Consider the following 22,696-nt stretch of genomic DNA (forward strand, 5'->3'; position numbering starts at 1 on the left):
TATATTTTTTGCAATAATGGTTTTTATTTAGATCACCAAAGTCAATGACAAAGGGGGCAAAGTATACCTAGAGTTTCTGAGTTTTATTTATTTTAAAGTATCATGCAAAGAGGAGAAATCAATCCAGCTGCTGCTAAACTACAACTCCCATGATGCTCAGCTCTCACTCACTATACTTCCTTTCATACCTATAGGTGCGTACACACTGGGCGATATTACTGAGCGACTGCACGATTACGACATCGTAATCGTGCAATCGCTCAGTAATTGTGCACTTTTATGTCAGAAACGACCAGCGATGCGCACTCCCGCTGGTCGTTTCCGACATTGTCCATCGCCTGAACATGCAACACAATCTGCCGATAATGACAAATTGGCATGTTCAGGAATGATGGACAGTGCCTGCACTGAACGCTGATCGTTCAGTGTAGGCACTACATGGCATCAGGAACGACGGTACGATTACGATATCGTAATCATACTGTCTTTCCTGTTCGCCTAGTGTGTACGCACCTTATGGCTATGTACTTGATACTATGATCTTAGGGCAATAATGTAAAATGCAAACAGATATATAATTAAAGTTTATTCTAGCACCTTGCACCTGTCACAACCTGTGAAGTTCCGCTTCCTGCTCGGTGTGTTTCTCTCAGTTCTGGTGCTTTTTTATTCGTTTGATTGCAAACGAATGAAATGAAAAAGTTCAATAAAAGTAGAAAAAAATAATAATTTTGGGGTAAATTGAGGCCAATAAAAAAAAATGTGATAGAATAATAAAAAGTAATTATTTTTCGCTTACATACATTTTTTAATTAAATTAGGGGGGGGGGTATTTTTGAACCAAGTCCTGACATTTTTACCTTAAAATAAAGATTTCCCTGACTTTGCACCCGATCTGGGGTTTCAAGAAAAAAGCTGTGGTAATTTTTATAGAAATTACAGCGCCTGAATTTCTCTCAGGCAATTGAATAAGAAAAAAAAGGTGACTGTGGGAAAAACCAGTACCGTTGGAAAATTTAAATTTTTGCTCGCAATTGAATACACCCTTAAGGATGATATATGGCAATGACGTATACGGTCTGATCAGAGTCACAAGGTGCTGCGACCTATAGTATTTAGCGTCTTTTGCTGTAGTCGTGTCTGCAACTATATGCTAATACTAGTAAGAGCCTTTCCCTTGTGTACAAGCGTGCATCTGACTGTGCAAAGCCTGAGACGCCCATGCTGAGAGTCTATATATGCTGTAATACAGCTTGGTGCATCTTTAGGCACCACCATTGATTGCACCATAGAAACTTGCACCGGCCCTATGGCAGGTTAAGATTTTACTTCTGAGTATGGTCTCCAATGTGAGCGATTAAGCATCTGTGTACACAAACATTTCAGCAACCCGTCCAGGGCACTCCCAGGGCCGCCATCAGTGGAAGACTGCCAGGACTGGAGTCCTGGGCCCAGAGAGAGACGGGGGCCCAGCCTTGGCTCCTACCTCCAGGGGCAGATAGGTCCACTGGGACTTCGGGACAGTTCTCGCTAGGCCGGGCCCTGTGTTCCATCAGTAGCATGCCAAAGCCCCTGGCTCCCCCCCTGTGTCAGGTTGATTCACTTGTCCGATGACAAGGGCATGCACGGGGTTCTGGGAGTACTGTCACTAGGGGCTATACAGACAGAAGGGGGCCTGAGAGACACACTGAGGCTATAGAGACAGAAGGGGGCTTGAGAGACATGCTAGAGCTATAGAGATTAAAGGGGTGCCTGAGAGACACCCTGGGGCTATAGAAACAGAAGGGGGCCTGAGAGACACGCTGGAGCTATAGACAGAAGGGGCTGGAGAGAAACTGGGGAGCTGTGTTGGAGACACAAAAGGGGGCTAGAGAGATGCTGGGGACACAGAAGGGGGCTGGAGAGACAAAAGGGGGCTGGGGAGACATGATAGGGTTGGAGAGCTGAGGGGGGCGTTTGCCGATTATGTCAATCCTGGGATCCACAGTTTCTGATGGCAGCCCCGGACACTCCCCTAACACACATATAAGACAGTGCATCTCCGTGTGTCTGAATAGCCAGCTCCAAGGCACACCCAGCTCATTTCCAATACATATCTGATACTGTGCACCTCTATCGCAACTGCAGCTCTGTGCACACAGAAAGTGTGACACATGTACCGTACAAGTGTTTACGCACATGCGCAGTAGCAAAAGAAAAAAATTGCTCGGCTATTTGAATATTGCCAATGCATGCGACTCATTATCAGGCCCACAAACAGGATATTCACATTGCAGACATAATTAAAGAGACATACCGAGCCAGAGGGCCCCGTCTGTATCCAGCTGTTTGGCTCCAAGCGGTGACGAGCTAAAGACTGGAGCTTCATTGCCAACTTGTAGGATACCATCTCTGTTATTTCTAGAAGGCACAATTCGAACAGATAAGTGACAGGTAAAAGCCATTCACATCAACGTTGTTCTGCGCGTTTCTTACCATTCCATACAGTACACAGTAACTGAATGATTGCATGTTCTGCATGGTTACAAGAGACTGGCATACATGGCAATGTGCAGCCAAGTCTGCCCTCGCAGACCAGTCATCTCACATTCCTGCCAATCCCTTGTTGCTGATACAGATCACTAATTTCATAGGACTTTACTATTTTAATAATCAATATATTGTAGTGTATACATTTATTGGAGTCCTGCAAAATATACAATAAGACCCATTTATGAACCCCAACAAATACTTGCGCTTTTTTTAAGTTTATATTACATTGGCTGAAGTCCGCTAAAGAGCAAGTGAAAGATGCACGACGCGTCCCAATGCAATATCATTGCTTTGTATTGCTTGGGAAAGGGTAAGTATACCCAAAATGTTGTAGAAATTTTGCGTTTTTGCACAGCTATTCGGACTGGGGTGCCTATATTTGGACATACATATAACATCAATATAAGACATTTTTATTGTTTGGCTGTAATGTTATTGATGACTTATAAGGCACCGCAGTACTAAACCCCAGATCACTGGCAAGGCAGTAGAGATAGACTAGGCCAGTGGAATGCCCAGGAATCCGGAGCAGACGAGCCCCAGCAAGTCTATGTCAGCTTTCCCACCCGCTCACCATTCTGCAGATGCCTCACTCTTTTCTTATCCCGGGGGAACATTGAAGGGCATAACGGATGATGAATTATCCCAGGCTGACTTTCTGCAACCCACTGCATCCTTCTCCATGCCAATTAACACTTATGACAAAAGTAGAATCTGTGTCAGAATATACTACATTTCAAATAATTTTGTGAGACTGGCATGACACCACTTTCATGAAAGAAGTTATACTTCTGGGAATTCATGCATGTGGTTTGACCTATACTCTGTCCCTGTATTTGGCCCACGTTCTCACTAAATGTTGTGCCCTTCTAGGGATATTTCCAGGGATAAGTCTTTAAAAAATAGGATTCTCAATGGATATTAGTTGGCAACTATGTTAATGCCTATAAATGTTTACCAAGTATCAACCAGTAATTATACATTGACTTGGCATACATGTACATTAATTTTCAGATAATGCCAAGTACCTCTGATGTCTATAAATGCCATCCAAACACATGTTCAGACCAAAGCACTCCTTCCTTTATGTTACTGTCCATGTGTATAGATGTACAAAGTGACTGCATTACCAAACCTAGACAATTAAAAAAGAAGAGTGCTAATTTGAAGTAAACGCTGTCTAATTTTCTAACACTCGTATGATTTGGTGAGTTTTACCTTTTTATTAGGTCTGATCTAGTAAATTATTAGAACAGACGTATGCACCATCAATGTACATAACTACTGGGTAAGTAATAAAAATGTATACATTTTGCACATCCTGTTCTTTCTGTCCTGTCCATTACCTCCATGATCTCTGAACATCTCCAGAAACAACATTAAGAAGCACTAAGCGGACCTCTCAAGGTCTTACTGTTATTTAAATAGGGCAAGTACATTCCAATATTCCTGTTAGGATCTGCGGTTAGCAGATAATCTTGGTTGCAGTTCCCAGTTTTAGCTGCTGCTAAGCTTGCAGGGCTTCTTCTGATTGGACCCTCTATCTGTTCAATCACAGCCAGCCCTTCACTCCATGCCGGTGATAGAGTATTTGTGTTTCCGGTTCTGGCTTAGTCTCCTGTCACCCAGTCGAGCTCCAGTTCTCCTGTCTTTTGTATAGTTATTCTGCCGTTTGTATCATCCAGGCGACACGGTTTGCTTATCATCTACCTGCCGTTAGTGTCATCTTGGCGGCACCGTTCGCATACCTGTCCTCTGCCGTTTGTGTCATCCAGACGGCACGGACAGTACTCTGTGTCCAGAGTACGCAGCCCCAGCGTGCGCTGCTTGTGTCAACCTGGCGGCACGGGCCGCACTACAGCGTCAGCTGCTTGTATCACAACGGCGGCACAGGTCGCACTACAGCGTCAGCTGCTTGTGTCAACCCAGCGGCACAGGCCACACTCCAGCAAGTTCAGTGCGCCATCCGGCATACCAACGCCAGTGACTTTATTATTGCACAGATCTTCATCTGCCACATCTTGCCCAAAGGCCGCTTCATCACCTACAGCCTTCAGGCCCAACTAGCCAAATTGTCTGCCAGCTCTCAAAACTGTTGTAAGGCCGCATCTAGCCAAGAATTCCAGCCCTTTAGGCTGTTGCAGGACTAATACTCATAAGAGTCACGTACGTGCCTAACAATTCAATTGCATTTAACAATTGGGTACACGCAGTCGCATAGCTACTCCCTCCCAGCCAAGACCTCGCAAGGCCACTGCCAGATTGGGCTGGGGAATCACTATGGTAAAGCACTATAATGGGCAGTGGGCCAATCAGTGAAGGTATACTGTAAGTTCTTTCTTTGATTGATGCCAGATACAGATTGTGGCTGTGAGTAACTTAATGAGGTGAACAATTCATTATAACATTTATCATAGTTTAATTTAATCATGGTAATTCAATGATCTGCTTACTGTATTAAATAACCATTTTACCTAAGATCCTAAATCAAAATAATGGTCTCCGCATTTTTTCCTCCAACAATGGGGTGCGTATTTTTTTTTGCTTTGTTTTTTCTTAAAAGCAACAATTTATACTGTTTTATTTAATTGAATTTATGTGAGCATTACATATGGCACAATAAAAATGACTTTATTAGTTTTGTGTCAACTATTAATCTTATTACCATGGTACAAACAGCCCAGGGAGTACTAGGAAAGTCCCAATGATATTCAGCAGTGAGCTGGTTATCTCTATGAAGGGGTGGGGATTTTCCACTCCCTATAGGACCAGACCAGGCCTATTGAGAAGGGGGGATTCAGGGAATACCTGCTCTGTCAAATGTTGGCAAGCATGTTAACTCTAGTTGTTATAGTACGGGCGCTGAGAGAACACTAATATATTTTCTCCATCATTTCTTCCACATTATTGCTTTTTAGTAGTAAAAATGTATTAGGTCTGAAATATTGCTAAGTCTTTGTTACTATAATGTCCTACAGAATCTCTTACCTTAGTGCTTTGATGCGGATCCACTGGTTGGTGTTCACAGGTACTGTAGAGCGCAGGACAACAGGTTTCGAGCCCAGGTCGTAAGTCATCTGGACGTAACCTCCTACCACAGCAAGAGCTATGTAATCAGACCGTTCTGTGCCCTTACCGCTCCAGAGAATGAGACCCTGGGTGGCTTCAGTCTTGATACTTAGCTCAAACTGGTTGGTGAGGAGGGCCTTTTCGCTGTAGAGAGGAACCACAATCACTAATTAATTTTACACAAGGGTTATTTCAGAGTTACATGGATATGGACAATAATATAACCGCTTGCCCTGAAAATAACACAATTTAGGGTATAAAACCAATTTATGTAAGTAGGACACTTTTGAGGATCCCACCTTCCCCCTATACCTTAGTGCCCAAGCTTGTAGTCTGGCGGTGATTGAATAAAAACAACTCTGCGGGGTGGTGGTAGGGGATGTGTGAGTATCTACGGACCCATATGGGGGAAAACTATGTGTGGGGGTTGAGGGGAGCAGAATTAGTATCTCTGAGCCATATTGGGTGAACTTTGTGGAGTGGGCCGAGTGAATATCACTAACCCATATTGGGGAAATCTTTGGGGGGACAGAGTTAGTATCTCCGACTCATATAGGGGAAATATGTGTGCGTCTGCTGGGGGGAGGGGGCACAGTTAGTATCTAAGACCCATATCAGGGAAATCTGGTGGGGGGGAAGGGTTAGTATTAAGTAATGGTTTTATTTCCATGAACCCTATACATTTTTGCTGTAAATGATTACCCCCCAATATCGAAATAAATAATTTTATATTCCTTCCATATAATATAATGATCTGACTACACCGCTCATTTTATCAATATGTAAAAAAGGTACACATACAAACACTGACAGCGCACATTGACAAGACAACACAACATATCAAACCACCTTCACTTTTCACATTTGGCACCATGTTACAGATATATGGGCTGTAAGGAGATCATCCTCACTACAGAAATAGCAGAAATGCAAGAGCTGATGGGCAGTGGAAGTTCTGCAAAGGGAGCAAACTAGTGTGTGTGTCTGTCACCCAGGAAAGCCGAGAGTGCAAGGCAACAATGAGCCTCAACTTTCTTCAATAAGGGCCTACTGTGATACTACCAACAGAACTCTGCATTACCATCACATGCGTTATCATGTTGTAGCTTGACAAACTAAAACATGACGACACAGGTAATGTTCTGCTATTAAGCTGAAGTTATGTATTTTATTCAATTTCAAAGCTTAGATTAGCGGACGGTGGAACCATGTCTTGTGGTTATTTTCTGCACTCCTATTGGTGGTACATATATCTTTAGAGTGAAGTCCTATTAATACAAAATGGTCACTTGATGGTCTTTGGCCGCTTTATACTGACAAGACTCATGTCTACTGAATACTACCATGAAAAGACACCACGTTTAACATTCTCCTTATTGTCTGGAAATCCAATATGTAAGGGACTGATATGTAATCGGATCGGTGTGGGTGTAGTAGTTTTAATTACCATAGAAGGCCACTTGTATGTAGCTGGTGAAACAGCAGACCGAGTCCGTAGGATCAGCTTATGAAGAGGGAGCTTCCCTTGCCTAAGGGGGTTTCCAGCCAGACAAACAGCAAGAGTTGTTAATATGCTGATATCTGGGCATATGTTTCATGAGAGGACATTGCAATGGAGCAGCTGGCCTCCCTAATAGCATAGCAGTGGAATTTGCGATCTACTCGTCTAGATTTCAAAAGATGACACTTTGGGAGAAATGTAATGAACAGCTATTTGTTGGGATTTATGCCACGGGATTTAAAGCATCAATTTTTTTTTTCAATGGCAGAGCCAGCCACAGCTACCTCCGTTATAAATCCTGCAACAAAAATCACTAGAAATTGGCAATGTTGGCAAATCGAACTTCCACCGTAGTCCAATGCTTTAAGTGCCTGATTCAGAGGCGGGCACTAATCCCGTCGCAGCTGCTTCTTTGTTCGTAGCGGTAGTGAGAAGTTATGCTAATGCCGCTGCCACTGTTATTTGTTCAGCGATGCCCATTGGCTGCATCTTAAAGGCGCTGCTTGCGTACAAACATGCACCATCGGTCGCACTGGCTTCTATGGATATCCATCAGAAGTAAGCCGCCGGGACCAGTGACACTGTGTGCATAGATGCAGTCACCAGTTACGACGTGCTCCCACAATGCTTACGACACGCTCGCGCTTGACTAGCCACCTCCAGTTACCGCCTATATACGCACACTAAGGGGTGAATTTACTAAGATGGGAGTTCTATTTAACAGATGATGTTACCCATAGCAACCAATCATTCTACTTCTCACTTATCTAGCACCTTCTAGAGGATAATACCTGGAATCTGATTGGTTGCTATGGGCAACATCACTTCTTAAATAGAACTCCCATCTTAGTAAATTTACCCCTGACTGTTCATCATTACTACAGCCATCAATAACCAATGGCGACTCATGAACAGTGCGACTCAGACGTATGCACAGTACAAAACACATCAGCCAACTGCGCAAACATCGGTAGAGTGTCCATCTCTGAATACAGCCCTAAATTCAGTGGGTTTTTTTAATAGTTGTGCAATGTGAATTTAATGTAAAAAGATCACTAATATCTTTAGAGCTGATCTTATTCATGCACCACTCTTGCCCAATGTGATTCCTAAATTGTCATTCCGCAGTCAGTGAATGTTATTATTATATTTAAAGTAAATTTACACCTGGAAGAATAATTTATCTTAAAGATTCCCACTGCCCCAAACCATGGGGCTTCATATACTTGGCACATTGACTATGGGAGATACTGAACGGATTCCGATGCTATACTCAAATAATATCCCACCGATTCTCCAAAGAACTTTAATCAACATGTAGGCCAGGGCTATTCGACATGCGGCCCTCCAGCTGATGTGGAACTACACATCCCAGCATGCCTTGCCACAGATTTGCAATTATTGTATGCTAAAACTGGCAGGGCATATTGGGATATGTATTTCCACAGCAGCTGGAGAGCCGCCTATTGAGTGCCCCTGATGTAGAATGAATTTTCGGAGGATTCTAAATTCTCCAGATGATTATACCAGGAGAGTATACAAAGTGCAGGTACAGGAGAGAGGGGTGATGATGCTGGGGAACCTCTGTCACACCAGGTGTGTCCTATACAGGGGAATCCCAGGCTCTCACTAATGGTGAAAGGGGCTTTCAGTTAAGCCTTCATTATGAATGGAAAGTTGTACTATTATTTAGTTTAGGGGAGGTTTATGATGTATCTCTCATTGTCATTGTACAGAGATTCAATTAACCAAGGAAATGAAGTCCAACAAAATAATAATAAAAAAATAAATACACCAGACAAGAAAGCAGCAACAGACAGAGCAGGCAGAGGGTTCTCACCTGGGGTCATCTGGGTTGTCCACAGGGTCAGGACTTTAGAAGCAGAGAGAGAGGGGGAAGCATGCAGTAAGCAGCAGCAGGAGAACTAGAAAGGTTCAGTTACCACCAACCCCAACTACTTCCCTGGATCCGATTTAATGTACAACAACTTCTCACATCCCATTGTTACTAACCCTTGTATTCTATCTCAAAGACGGACAGTAACCAATGTTAATAAAGCTCTGAGAGCTAGACACAGATTCATTGCTTATTATTATTAAAGTCGGCTTTGCCTCAAACACAGTCGCATTAAATGAAGATCTAATTTTCCCTAACACATCACATGTTCTCAGGTTGTCCTGTACTCTGCTGTCCCAGTTTCACAGAGGAGACTGATTTATCACCCGGCAGCCAGCTCCCCAGCTGCTGTCTATGACACTGCATTGACGACTATAAGGGTCATTTTTAAAAAGTATTATTTTGTTACTTTGCAGGGAGAAGTGCACTATAGAGGATATGTGTCACACTGACGCAATAGAGCAGGAGAGAATAGATCTTGACCTAGATGTGAGCCGGAGGCAGATCTTGTGTGCTACATGTGACTAGGCTCTGGGCTGTGCAGAGGTTAATGGCTGGTATCATCTCCTGCACTGTATGATGGCTGCAGCTGATGAATCCCAGGATAGTGTCATCTGCGCAAGGCATACAGTAATAATTACCGATTATCATTTACTTCTGAGCAAACTGTAAATTCTGTTATTGTCTGAAATGCTGAAGTGTTCTGTATGGAGTATAGGGTAATAAACATAGCAAGAAGCAGAGGGTACTATGTTGTTCCTATACTGGGAATTGACATGATAAATATGGCTGCTTAGGGGACTGTAAGCACTACAACCTCCTACTAATGAATAGATAATTACGGTAGACAGAAAACTAGGCTTACTGTTGGGAAACTCATCTGTCCTGGTGCAAGCGAGATAACATTTTACCATCCTGTAAATGGCACCTCCTCAGTGATGTAGGAAACAGGCACAGAGATGCCAGAAGTACAGTATCTGTGTAACAGCACTGAGAGCTACCAATGTTATCTGCCTGCACAAGGCCATGTGTGTGTAGAGAGATACCTGGCAAATGTTAGGTAACCAGGAAATGCAGATCTGATACAGCCTCTGTGTATTAAAGTCATGTTGGGGAAAAACTATGTATATACAGAATAAAGAGTTCAGTTAGAACAGGGATGGGGAACCTTAGGCCCGGGGGCCGTATAAGGCCCTCGGAATCATTTGGTCTGGCCCTCTGAGCTTTTTTATGCTAGCCTCAACTGGCTAGCAGGGTTCCTAGAATGGCACCTTGCAGCCAGAACCTATGCAGCAGTCCTAAGGATGCTCCAGACGGTCACACCGCTGCCCTTACAGCTCCCCAGAGCATCCTGAGGATTGTCATCAAAGGCGATTGTTGCCCGTTGACGTCACACAAAGGGGACGTGGCCTGCACCGGGCCCGCGAATAATGTTATATATATCAAAATGGCCCTCGGCAGAAAAAAGGTTCCCCACCCCTGAGTTAGAAACATGGTTGGTCAGGACTTATCACAGTTGGCTGCCAATAGGTCAGAGACTAAAGCATTACCATTGGGTACTCTGTACAACACCTGTCCTATCACTGGACAGAATCCTCCTCATAAAACATTATAAACGAGTGACAGTAAGTTCATAGGGCACTCCAATCTACACTGACTATATACAGTATCACAGAGTAAAGCTGGCCACACATCTAAAGATTGTCTGTCCAACCAGCCAACTAGTTGATTGGTTGGAATGAAAATCTGGTAAGGTATGAAAGTAAATGACAATCAGCAATTTGCTCCCAAATGCCGGAAAATGGACAAAAACTGTTGTTTGAACAAATTGTTTAGATCAAACATTTAACAAACTTGTCTGACGACCATTTTCATCTGTTTTCTGGCATTAGGAGCAAATTGTTGATCATCAGTCACTCCCATACGTTACCAGATTTTCATTCCAACCAATCAACTAGTTGGCTGGATGGACAGTTAATCTTTAGATGTGTGGCCAGCTTAAGGCAGAGACACAATGGGAAGAAGTGTACATTTATATGTTGCTGGTCTGGGCATCATTTGGTCCTTCAGCTGATAATCTATGGGCAGTGACTTGTTCCTGATCATGAGAATTGTATCTTAAAGGAAAAAGCTGAGGATTCAAAGGCAGCCCTGATTTGGCAGACAGAGAACACTGGATGACTGGGATAAAACAAATATGTCATATACATGGATGCATACTGATGAGGACAGCATTTAATTTTCCTCTCTCGCACCTGCAAAGTAGCACGTCATAACAATGAGGACATCCAATGCAATGGGCGACAGCTGACGTGGCATACAGAATGTATATGGGTTGTGGCAAGTGACATGTATGGACATTTTACTTACTCAGGTATCTCATTAGTCAGTTGGCTTGAAAACAAGGAGACAACATGGACACATAAGACAAAGACAGACATAGCTGACAGACGCAGACTTCTTTACATTAAAGGGAATTTACCATCATAGCAATTTAATTGTATATGTCCAGATGTGTATTTGTTCCATGCAGCCCAGTTGTATTCTTCTAAGCTGCTACAACGCATGAGCTCTGTCTGTTCTAATGGAAGTCTGTCACCCACACCCATAGCACCCACTACAGTCTGACTCTGTGGCTCAGGCCATACACAACTAACATAACGTCCTGGGCTGCATTACACTTTCTCTGTTTAAATCCAGCACTTGCTCCAATAGCCTGTTTTATACATTGACTGCTGATATATGAAATGAGATAGAAGGCAGGGACCATTTCCTGGCATTAGAGCCGAGGGTCAGCATTCAGTCCTTACATAAATCCGTACGTGGACCGAATATCAGCTACAGAAATAAACGAATGTCTGAAAAAGCAGTTTTACTGGCGTGAGTCTATAAAGCCACAGAACGTCTTTATTCATTTAGATTTATTTTTAATAGCGGTTTCTTATTTCCAAAGACAAAATTAAGCAACATAGAAATAGACTGACACTATGCTCAGAGTACAAACAAATACACATTATTAAAGATATATTCCCTTTAATGATCCAGTTCAGTAACACAGATCAGGGCACATTGTGCAGCTGTGTATGAACTGTGGACAGTAAATGATTATAAATGACCCAGATAGACAGGACTCCCAGTTTGTTTGTTTTTAAAGTGGAAAATAGTCCGCCCATGTGACACACAGTTCTCTCTCAAGCCCTTGCTGCAAAGTAAGAGCAAAATATGGTAACACAGTCTTAGGTGTTTTTTTCCCGGAAGCCCTGTCTGGATCTTAGGACTGTACTTATTTTGAATGAAAGTTTTCCTGGAGCTCAAACCATAGTTGCCTACCTTTAATACTCTCTTCCCGGGAGAAGCCCGGGTAAGAGAACCAGCAGGGGGCCGACGGGGGCGGGGCTTGAGGATTTGTGTCATTAAGCCCCGCCCCCTCACCGTAAAATTGCCGCGATTGGGTACAATTTACATAGGGGGCGGGGCCAAATGCTGTGATTCCTGCTGAATCACGGTTTAAGCCCCGCCCCCTTCACAGAGTCCCGCGATCGCCACGGGTATTCTCCTCATTCTGCCCACTTCACTAGGAAGTGGGCAGAATGCGGGAGAAATGCCAACCCTTCCGGGGGTGCGGGGGGTTACCCGAAAAATCGTGAGCCTCCCGCGAAAACCGGGAGGGTAGGCATGTATGGCTCAAACTAGGTCTGTCCTAGGACAATGTAGGACCTAGTGGGGGGAATTCAATTCATAGCAATGTGCTGCTGTACATCACTGCGAACAAATACGAAACTTAACCTTTAGTATATAATACCATTTATTCATTATAAATCCCGATGGAACAATCACTGTCCATGTTTCCATGAGACATTTCTTGCTGACATATATAAAAGTTGTATACAAACTTACAGATGTGTCCTTCCTCATCTAGCCTCAATACGCCATACAGCATGATATGCCTGGCGTGAGTGAGCAGCCAAGTCCCGTGCAATTTTGCTAGCGGTGGACATACCAGGGGACTGTGTTGATGAATTTGATATGTGACCCTTGTATATCCATGTGCGACAGCCTGTAAACAGAACTTGGGAGCTCATTCAGAGTAGGTCGTGAGCGCTGACCGACACGATGTTGCCCCACAGCGCATGTGCACGACGGAGCCGGCTCCGTCGTGCGCATGCGTGAGACCTGGCTAACGACGGGCGCTCCGCCGTTAGGGGTCTCGTAGCGGACGGGGCAAGCTGTCGATGTTGAGTGACAGCTCGCCCCGTTTGCTGAGCGGGCTGGGGGCGTGCCCGGCCAAACGGAGGCGTTCCAGTAGGAACGCATGCCGTTCGGGGGCGGCCCCACTGACATTATTGCTGATGTCAGTGGGGAACTTCCTGCTCGAACAGAGCAGGAAGCTCCCTAGGGGCTTACGAGTGCCCAGACCCTACCCTAGGGTCTGGTCGTAAGCCCCGATGGTCGCGATGGTCTTGACCATCGTGACCATCACCTATGTCGGTCGTTGCATCATTACATTAGACACATTTTCAGCACAAAAAAAAAAAAGACGCAAAAAAAGACAACCGGCGCTTGCAGAGTCTCACGGGACCAGGCGCGCCTAGAGGGGCTGTTTGGTGCGACTCCAACAAAGACGAGTGAGAATACATCTGTACATTGTCCTACATGTTACTTCACACATTTTACTACCCTGGCATGTCTGAGCTATGGATCATGTGACAGCTGATGGGTTCCTACCCATTTCTAGCTGTGCTTCACCTACAAGTACCTGGTTGGTCAACGCCTGGCGGAGCATCATGGGACTTTACTTCAACAGCAGCTGAAGACCAACGTCTCAACTAAGATTATCATTAGAGTAAATGCTGGTGAAAGGAGCATATGTTTACGAAAACGCAACGCTCAGGAACCTGTGTAACAATATAAGTGGACCATTATGCTGGCAGGTATAAGGCCATCGACATCTTCTCTATTACTACAACCTGAAGGTGAAACACGTTACTTTCTGTGCCCTGCAAACACACAGCAGATAACGTTCTGAACACAGGAGATTACAGTCAGATGCAGTAAATGACTTTAATTTACCTTTTGGTCACTGCATTGTGGTACTCTAGATAAGTCTTCCCATCAAAGGACACGGCTTCTGAGTCTCCCGCTGACTTTTCAATGGTAACTATGAATAATAATAATAATAATTTTATTTATATAGTGCTATTCTCCAATAGGACTCAAGGCGCGTAACAGGTAGTATGACATAATACAGAGGTTTAGATAAAAGAAAAATAGAGAAATCACAAACATAATACAGAGGTTTAGATTTGCATCAACACAGAAACCATGAAGATAATACAAAGGTGTGGCACCCATTTAGTGTCATCAGATGCAAGGATTATTCATCCTACCCATGGAGGATTTAGGTGCACTATAAATGATTATACTGGGCAGAATAGGCAACGCCTGGAATTGATGACACATAATGGGGAAGATAAAAAAAAAAAACTAGGCGAGATCCTTACAAAATCATCAGAGCCATGCATTGTTCATTCTACACAACAGCGTACCAGGAGGGCAGCCATGTTGGGTGCATTACATTGGTTATAAGAAATACATGGAAATAAGACCTACAAGGATAAAGTGAACAGTGACTAACATGAAACTCACTGCATAAACAGTTGCTCATCCTGCTCTTAAAAGTACTAAAGTACCAGGCGAGGCAGCCACCTGGGGCGCACTACATATGGGCAGGATCAGTAATTCATAGAAGTCAAGAAAAACAAGGGGAAAAGGGGAAAGGGGTATCGTCGCACTGATGTGTAAAATCAGTATAAATCATGGAGAGTAATAACTGTAAATTAAACCACTATTCCAATTATTAAGTATAAGTTCATCAAGGGGGAATACTGGTCCTATTCCCTACTATTCTGTCTTATCTTATTTTTCAGGTTATTGATGTACTATTTGTGCACTAATTACCATCGATGTTCATTATACCTCTATTAGTATACCCTGGAAATTGTTGCTAGTATTAGCCTATTACCTCTTCTGATTATCTGATTGGGTGGTTACTAACTCAGGTGATTAGTCCTCAAATTGGATGTCCAATACGAAAGCAAGACATCCATGAGTACTGATGAAACCCTGAGCAATGTACCACCCACTCTGTTGTTTCTGAGGAATATTGCATACAATCACACAGGCAAACGCAGGGGGTGGGGGGGTTCCGTCTGCCTGGAAACCCCCCTCCCCAATCCACACAATGACCACAATAGAAATAGTTAGATAATAGAATTTTACAAGTGTTGCATGTTCTTCTCAGTATCACAAACAAAATAATTAGCACCACCTGTGGATCTTTTAACATGTATCAGCCAGTAATAAATAACCTGTGCATCAACTAGGAGATCTGGAAAACATTCACTGTTAGGGATGTGCTGCTATAGAGCCCAATATGTACACATATGTCCAGGGCAGTGCTAGGTTATTCTGCTGCTCCCAGACTCCCGGACTTGCTCCAATAGTCTGGATTGGTGCCCACATCTATAATAAAAACATTCAGCTCAGGCAGGATGGCCCTACTGCTGCATCTAATGGCTTACTGTGATCACTGGTCCTGTACATGCTGGAATTATGACACACAGTACACTTTGTATGATGCATATTAAAGCTGGATAAGTGCTAATTCTACCCTCTTCATGGACTGGCCACACTCACTCTAAAATCAAGCATTTGGAAACCCCCCTCTAGAAATCCTGCGTTTGCCACTGAATCAGCTCACTCTATTCTCATAGACGACCAGTGTGCCAGGTGAGATTGAGCAGAGCAGACAGTGGCAAATCTATTTTTCCTGACTATTCTGTGATTTTTTTTTCTTTGAGGTGTTATAACGATACAATGTAGTAAATTACAAATACCAACTTGGTTTATACATATGATACCTATTCGGTTTTAATGTAGCGTTTACGTCTTCCAACATATTGCCATATGTTCATTGACACCATTTGATAGACTTATTCTAGTCATTGAGTACAGGAGATTATTTAAAATACATCTACGTTATAATAATTTTTGTTTTCTTATTTGATTCTAGGAGATGAGTCTACTTATATTAATGTACCAATGCTAAAACATTCTAATGCTTTTATTTTTGCTTATCAGTACATGATTTATGTGCATCATTTCTTGTTATGCTTTGCTATTAGGGATTCATTTTAATTGAAATACAAATAATAAAAGTTATGTTTTAATAACATCTTTTTCCAAAGCCCCCCCACCCCCTCAAAAAAACCCAGAACAAATCAAAATATTTTAATTTAGGGTATTACTAAAATATTTCCAAAACATTTTAAAATCCTCCTTTGAAGACGGTAGTGAAGTAGAAAAACAAAAGGACCCGATTAACATGTTTAAAGAGCCTAATGAAGGGTGAGATGGAAGGCCATTTCATTGGCAGGGAAAGGAGTGATAAAGCCATGGATGGATATCACAAGCATTGCTATTATAATAGTAAATGTTTGGAGGAGATTTGCAGCGGACGTAGAACCAAGCTATACTGAGTGATATTCTCGTTACCACTCGTTAGTTATCTTACATGGTGCTCCAACCAGTCAGCTCCTAACTGTCATTTTTCAAACAGAGTTAGGAGCTGATTGGATGGAGCACCATGTAAAATTATTCTTAACCTCATTTATGTTCCATTTATATTTTTCACTTTATAGTATTTGTTTATTATTGGGATACTATGCTTGGATATGTGATATTTGTTGTTTTATGTTATATTACATTGTTTTAAAACTCTAAATAAAAATACTTAGATATCACTTGTTATTAAAAGGAGCCATATGTATAAAAAAATAATTCCCCATGGATAATTAATATCACTAAAATTAAACAGAAAAAATAATGAGTAAACTAGATATATTTAATGGGTTTTGTCTGTAATCAATATAACATGGTCTATTTTCACGTCAACCTGTCTACACATCTGCATGTTAATATCTGAACATACAACACAAAACATAGGTTACATTTACTGTGTGTGACACCTCTATAGATAGATTCTTCAATATTCTTTACTACACGTCAGCATGAAGTTAGTCATCTACTGGGCATCTATGAATATTCATGAGTGAAAGAGGCCTATTCATCATCACTTAATTTTTACAATAGCAGGTGAAAATTAACATTTTCACCTGCAATTGTAAAAATTAAGTGTTCGGCCCATTCATCACGAAGGTAAAGCGATATCTCCTGCCTCTTACGGAATGGCCCCCTGTCCCCCCATACACTAGTATGGGGACAGAAAATTATCAAGCTCCGAAAATATTATTTTTAGGAGCTTGTTTGTGGTAGCATTCGCCATCTTCAGATGGAGTTTGCTACCGCTACCCGCTCCTTCCCTATGGGAAGGAGTTTCGAGTCGCGAAGAGGGATCTTTTCTTATCCCTCCGCCCCTGTCCGGCTCCTTACGCCGGATGTCGGAGGGTCTTGTGCGCATGCGTGACCTGTAGGGCAGTGAAACTGCTCGCTAGGATAGATGATTTTTGGATCAGCTGTCTCAGCTCTGGAGCAATGATGAATTGCTCCGGCGTCCACGGCGAGTCAGTGTGTTAATTATCGGGGTCCGTTTAGACCTCGATAATTAACATCATGAATAGGCCCCTTAATGAGAGAGTGGACACCCCATGCTCAGTTTTGTATGAGAAACATCATGTGGCATCATCAGAATGCCAGCATTCAGTACATTGGCTCTGGATGATCACATGAGCACAGAATCACAGGGTAGTCTGCCCACACCAACAGCTAATTTAAATAATTCCCAAGATATCTATAACACAGAAGAGGAGTGATATTAATGGTATGTGTATTAAAAACGGGATGCAGTCAATATCCCGGCACATGGGATGCCGGCATTTAGAATACCGGTGCCGGAATCCAGACACCAGTCAGAATCCCAGTGCCGGCATCCCGAAGGTTAGTAGCAGGGTTAGGGGGAGGGTTAGCGTTAGGCACTAGGGGAAGGATTAGGCACTCAGGAGGGAGGGTTAGGTTTAGGGTGTGGGGAGGTTAGGTTTAGGCACTAGGGAGGGGGGGGAGGATAGGGGTAGGTGTTGACAGGTGTTGTAATCCAATCCCTGTCGGGATGCCGGCTTCGGGATTTTAACTGCCGGGATCCCGAGCTCCGGCATCCCGTACCCAACTCTACAACCTGTGTAAATGCCTATTTGCAATGTACAGTTTTTTACAGTTTCAAAACCACATTCATAGTTGCTGAGATTTTAAAATAATTTCCAGAAACATTTTAGTGCTGAGCAGAAGGATCTCTGATAGTCTTGTGCAGTACGTTCTACACACACAATCCCGGACTTCAACTCCCATACTGCTTTGCTTCTTGTATGCGACTGTAAGGGCATTTACTTGCATTGTCAATGTTCCTGTTTATTATTCAGTTATAGAATAGGAGTACATAGTGAGAAATGCATCCGGTATATAAAAGTCCAGGAACTGTACTGTGCAAATAGGTCAAATATAAAATGAGGAGATATCTTTAAAACCTGGAAATTAGGGAGAGTTGGTGTCTATGTACACATAAATAGCTGTTTTGACAATAAGTGCACGGCCCGCACACCAATAAAGGTAAGCTACTGAGGTAGGTTTTATATTACCTGATTATCACTGAAAAGGGAAACATTTTTAAACATTCTCTTTTATTTAATACACAATGAAAGCAGTTTTTTTTTTTTGTTTATGAGAAAACCATTCCACAGTCCACTTCTTCCCAAAATGGCTGCTGCCACCAGTAGGAAAATGCCTGCCTCACTCCTGAGCCTCAGCTATCCGGGACAAGTAGAAGAGAATCAGTGAACAAGCACCCAGATATCTGCAGCCACACGTACATTCCCACTTCATATCACACCATAACATTTGCTATATACAGATTTCTCATTTGTTAAGGACATTTTTTAATACTAAACATAGAAAACCAACAATACAAAATACATTTATGATGCACTTTAAATGCTAATGCTGATCTATTATGCATAACAAAAGCAAAACCCCAACAAGTGCACAATGTGATAAAGCCCATCATCCTCGGCTATTCACACACAATAAAACGCCATCCTGCCAGTTGTGTACTACGGCTCGGGCTTACGTAAACCCTTCACTCTCAGATATCAGCACTGAACACGCTATTCATGGAAAAGCAAACTGACAATATTGTTCTATTATTCTGTCACATTAATAAAGCAAAGCAATTTTCTCAAGCACAGTTAAGATCTTTGAGCGGCAACATACATTATGTGTGGGTAAAAGCTTCATATGAGGTGGTTGGTAAAGTCCTGGATTCATTACAAAGCCTCATATTTATATTTCAGTATAAACATCCCAATCAGGCAGAAATTGAACCATTCCTCTGCTCCTTCCTTATAATGACATACACCCTTATCCCTCCCTTGCTGACATTCCTTTCTCATATATCCCAGTCAGGCCTACTCACAGCTGTTATCTAATGTTTGGCTGGGCGCAGCAGTATCATTATTAGCAGCCTATATTTATAAATTAGGGAGTGCTGGCTGCCGAGTTGCTGGACGGGTCAGCAGCACAGCTGGTGAGTGAATGGGTAGAGGAAGCACTGTAAGATGCTGGATGTGCCAGCAACAGGCTAGTTGTCATGGTGAAAGAGGAAGCGAAGGTGCTGCAATGGTCAGTCATACAGCTGTTGGCGTAACTAGGGGGGCCAAGCGGGGCATGTGCCCTGGGCGCTGTGGCAGGCCCGGCAGAGGGGTGGCACCGGGCAGGGCATCGCAAAGCACCACCATTGCACCCAAACGGAAGAAGAGTACCTATAATGGAACGATCAGGCAACTGTGCCTAATGGTGCTGACTGTAGGGGAGCTGCAGCAGAAGCGTGCAGCCCCTCCCAGGCAGTTATTCCCATCCTGGGGGGGGGGAGGAGGGGTGCATTTGTGTGAATGAGGTGTGTGTATCTGTGTCAGTGTGTGTGTGTCAGTGTGTCTGTATCTGATCAGTGTCAGTGTGTGTGTGTGTGCGTGTGTCAGTGTATCTGTGTCAGTGTGTGTGTGTGTATCTGTGATGGTATGCTGAGAGACGACACGGAGGAAGGTGATGGTGTGGCTGAGAGACGACACAGGGGGGAGGAGATGGTGTGGCTGAGAGACGACACAGGGGGGGAGGCGATGGTGTAACTGAGAGATGACATGGAGGAAGGTGATGGTGTGGCTGAGAGATGACACGGGGGTGGAGGCGATGGTGTGGCTGAGACAACACGCGGGGAGGTGATGGTGTGACCATTCATGTGTGGGGTTTCTTCTCAGCCAAGGGAGTGGGCTCACTCACAATTTTGCCTAAGAACACAGCCATGAATAAAGAATGGTACCAAACCATCCTCCAAGAGCAACTTCTCCCAACCATCAATAACAGTTCAACCATCAATAACAGTTTGGTGATGAACAATGCCTTTTCCAGCATGATGGAGCACCTTGCTATAAGGCAAAAGTGATAACTAAGTGGCTCGGGGAACAAAACATCAAAATTTTGGGTCCTTGGCCAGGAATCTCCCCAGACATTAATCCCATTGAGAATTTGTGGTCAATCCTCAAGAGGCGGGTGGACAACAAAAAACAAGAGATATGGTAAGAACTTACCTTTGTTATCTCTGTTTCTACGAAGTCCATAGGGTCCACAGGGTTGACCTTGGGGTATAGCTGGATCTGGATCCACGGGCACCACGCAGTTAAAGCTTTGCTGCTCCCAGGATGCACTTGGGTCCGTCCTCCTCTATACCCCGCCCCGGCCACAGGCACCTCAGTTGGTAAGCAGCTAAGGCCGGAGGAGGAGACTAAACAGAGAGAAGGAAGACTGGAACACACAAGAAACCATACTCACAGAAATGGGAGACGGAAAACCGGTGACCAGCCACACAGCCCATTTGAAGCCAGGTGCGTCAGGGCGGGCGCCCTGTGGACCCTATGGACTTCGTAGAAACAGAGATAACAAAGGTAAGTTCTTACCATATCTCTTGTTTTCTACTTCAGGGTCCATAGGGGGTCCACAGGGTTGACCTTGGGGATGTCCCAAAGCAGTTCAACTAAGGGCGGGGACGCTCCTGTGCTGAAAGGAGTACCCGGCGCCCAAAGGATGCATCCTGAGAGGCGAAGGTGTCAAACGCATAAAACCTCAAAAACGTCTGAATTGAAGACCAAGTAGCCGCCTTACACAGCTGAACAGCGGAGGCGCCACGTCTAGCAGCCCAAGAGGGACCCACAGAACGAGTGGAATGAGCCTTAACAGAGGCTGGCACAGGTAAACCCTCCTGCGCATAAGCCTCACAAATAACTGAACGAAGCCAACGGGCTATCGTTTGCTTGTTGGCAGGCCAACCCCTCTTGTGAAAACCAAAGAGGACAAACAAAGAATCCGACTTCCTAACCGAAGCAGTCCGGTCCACATAGATTCTAAGTGCCCGGACCACATCCAAGGAAGCCTCACCAGCCGAAAGATCAGGTGACTGAAAAGCTGGCACAACAAGTTCCTGATTAATGTGGAACTTTGAAACCACTTTGGGCAAAAACTCAGGACGCGTGCGGAGCACTGCCCTGTCCTGGTGAAAAATCAGAAAAGGAGGGCGACAGGAAAGCGCCCCCAATTCTGAAACCCTCCTGGCCGAAGCAATTGCCAGGAGAAAAATGGTCTTAAACGTCAGCCACTTGAGCTCCACCGACTCAAGCGGCTCAAAAGGAGGACCCTGCAAGACCCTCAGTACCACCGTCAAGTCCCACGGAGCCACCGGAGGCACGAAGGGAGGCTGGATCCTGAGAACACCTTGGAAAAAGGTGTAAACATCTGGCAGTGTAGCAATCCGTCGCTGAAACCACACGGACAAAGCAGACACATGAACCTTCAGAGAGGCCAGGCGTAAGCCGAGGTCCAAACCCGATTGAAGAAATTCCAAGATTCTGGAAACCCGGAACACCTGCGGATCATAGTTTCTGGATTCACACCATTGAAAATAAGTGCGCCACACCCTGTGGTAAATCCGCGCGGAGGCAGGCTTGCGTGCCCTAAGCATGGTACCAATCACTGAACTGGAGAAACCCCTAGACCTCAAGACGGCTGTCTCAAGAGCCACGCCGTCAAAGACAGCCGACCCAGATCCGGGTAAAGGCAGGGCCCCTGAGACAACAGGTCCCGACGCTGAGGAAGAAGGTACGGAGCGTCGATGGAGAGGCACCTCAGATCGGAGTACCAAGGACGTCTGGGCCACGCCGGAGCCACCAGCACGAGCGTGCCGCCGTCCTGCTTGAATTTCCGCAGAACCCGAGGAAGTAAGGATATCGGAGGAAACAGATACGCCAGGTGAAACGTCCATTTCACCGACAGAGCGTCTACCAGACAGGCGCCTGCGTCTCTTGTCCTTGACCCGTAAACGGGCAACTTGTGATTGTGACGGGAGGCCATCAAGTCCAGCTCCGGCAGCCCCCACCTGTCCACGAGTAGCTGAAACACCACTGGGTGAAGCGACCATTCCCCGGGATGCACATCGTGACGGCTGAGGAAGTCCGCCTCCCAATTGAGGACTCCGGGAATGAAGACTGCCGAGATCGCTGGAACGTGACACTCCGCCCAAGCAAGAATGCGAGACACCTCCGACATTGCTGCCCGACTGCGAGTTCCCCCTTGGTGGTTGATGTACG

At 44.3% G+C, this 22,696-nt stretch overlaps 1 protein-coding gene across 13 annotated transcripts in view; it reads right to left on the reverse strand.

The window, feature by feature from the left end:
- Positions 1-22,696, reverse strand: part of AGRN (agrin) — a 582,966-nt gene that overhangs the window by 1,673 nt on the left and 558,597 nt on the right. For 9 of the 13 annotated variants that reach the window (XM_088481095.1, XM_088481100.1, XM_088481092.1 and 6 more), the window contains 5 exons: positions 14,070-14,157; positions 11,370-11,393; positions 8,943-8,975; positions 5,521-5,745; positions 2,297-2,400 (listed from right to left, as the gene is read on the reverse strand). In XM_088481095.1, the coding sequence (XP_088337221.1) occupies positions 2,297-2,400; positions 5,521-5,745; positions 8,943-8,975; positions 11,370-11,393; positions 14,070-14,157 (474 nt within the window). The remainder of the gene's footprint in view (positions 1-2,296; positions 2,401-5,520; positions 5,746-8,942; positions 8,976-11,369; positions 11,394-14,069; positions 14,158-22,696) is intronic. The other 4 variants (XM_088481096.1, XM_088481094.1, XM_088481093.1 and 1 more) reach the window with 2 other exon arrangements.

Source organism: Taudactylus pleione, unplaced genomic scaffold (assembly GCF_031769625.1).
Source record: "Taudactylus pleione unplaced genomic scaffold, aTauple2 ptg000264l, whole genome shotgun sequence".
Classification (NCBI taxonomy): domain Eukaryota; kingdom Metazoa; phylum Chordata; class Amphibia; order Anura; family Myobatrachidae; genus Taudactylus; species Taudactylus pleione.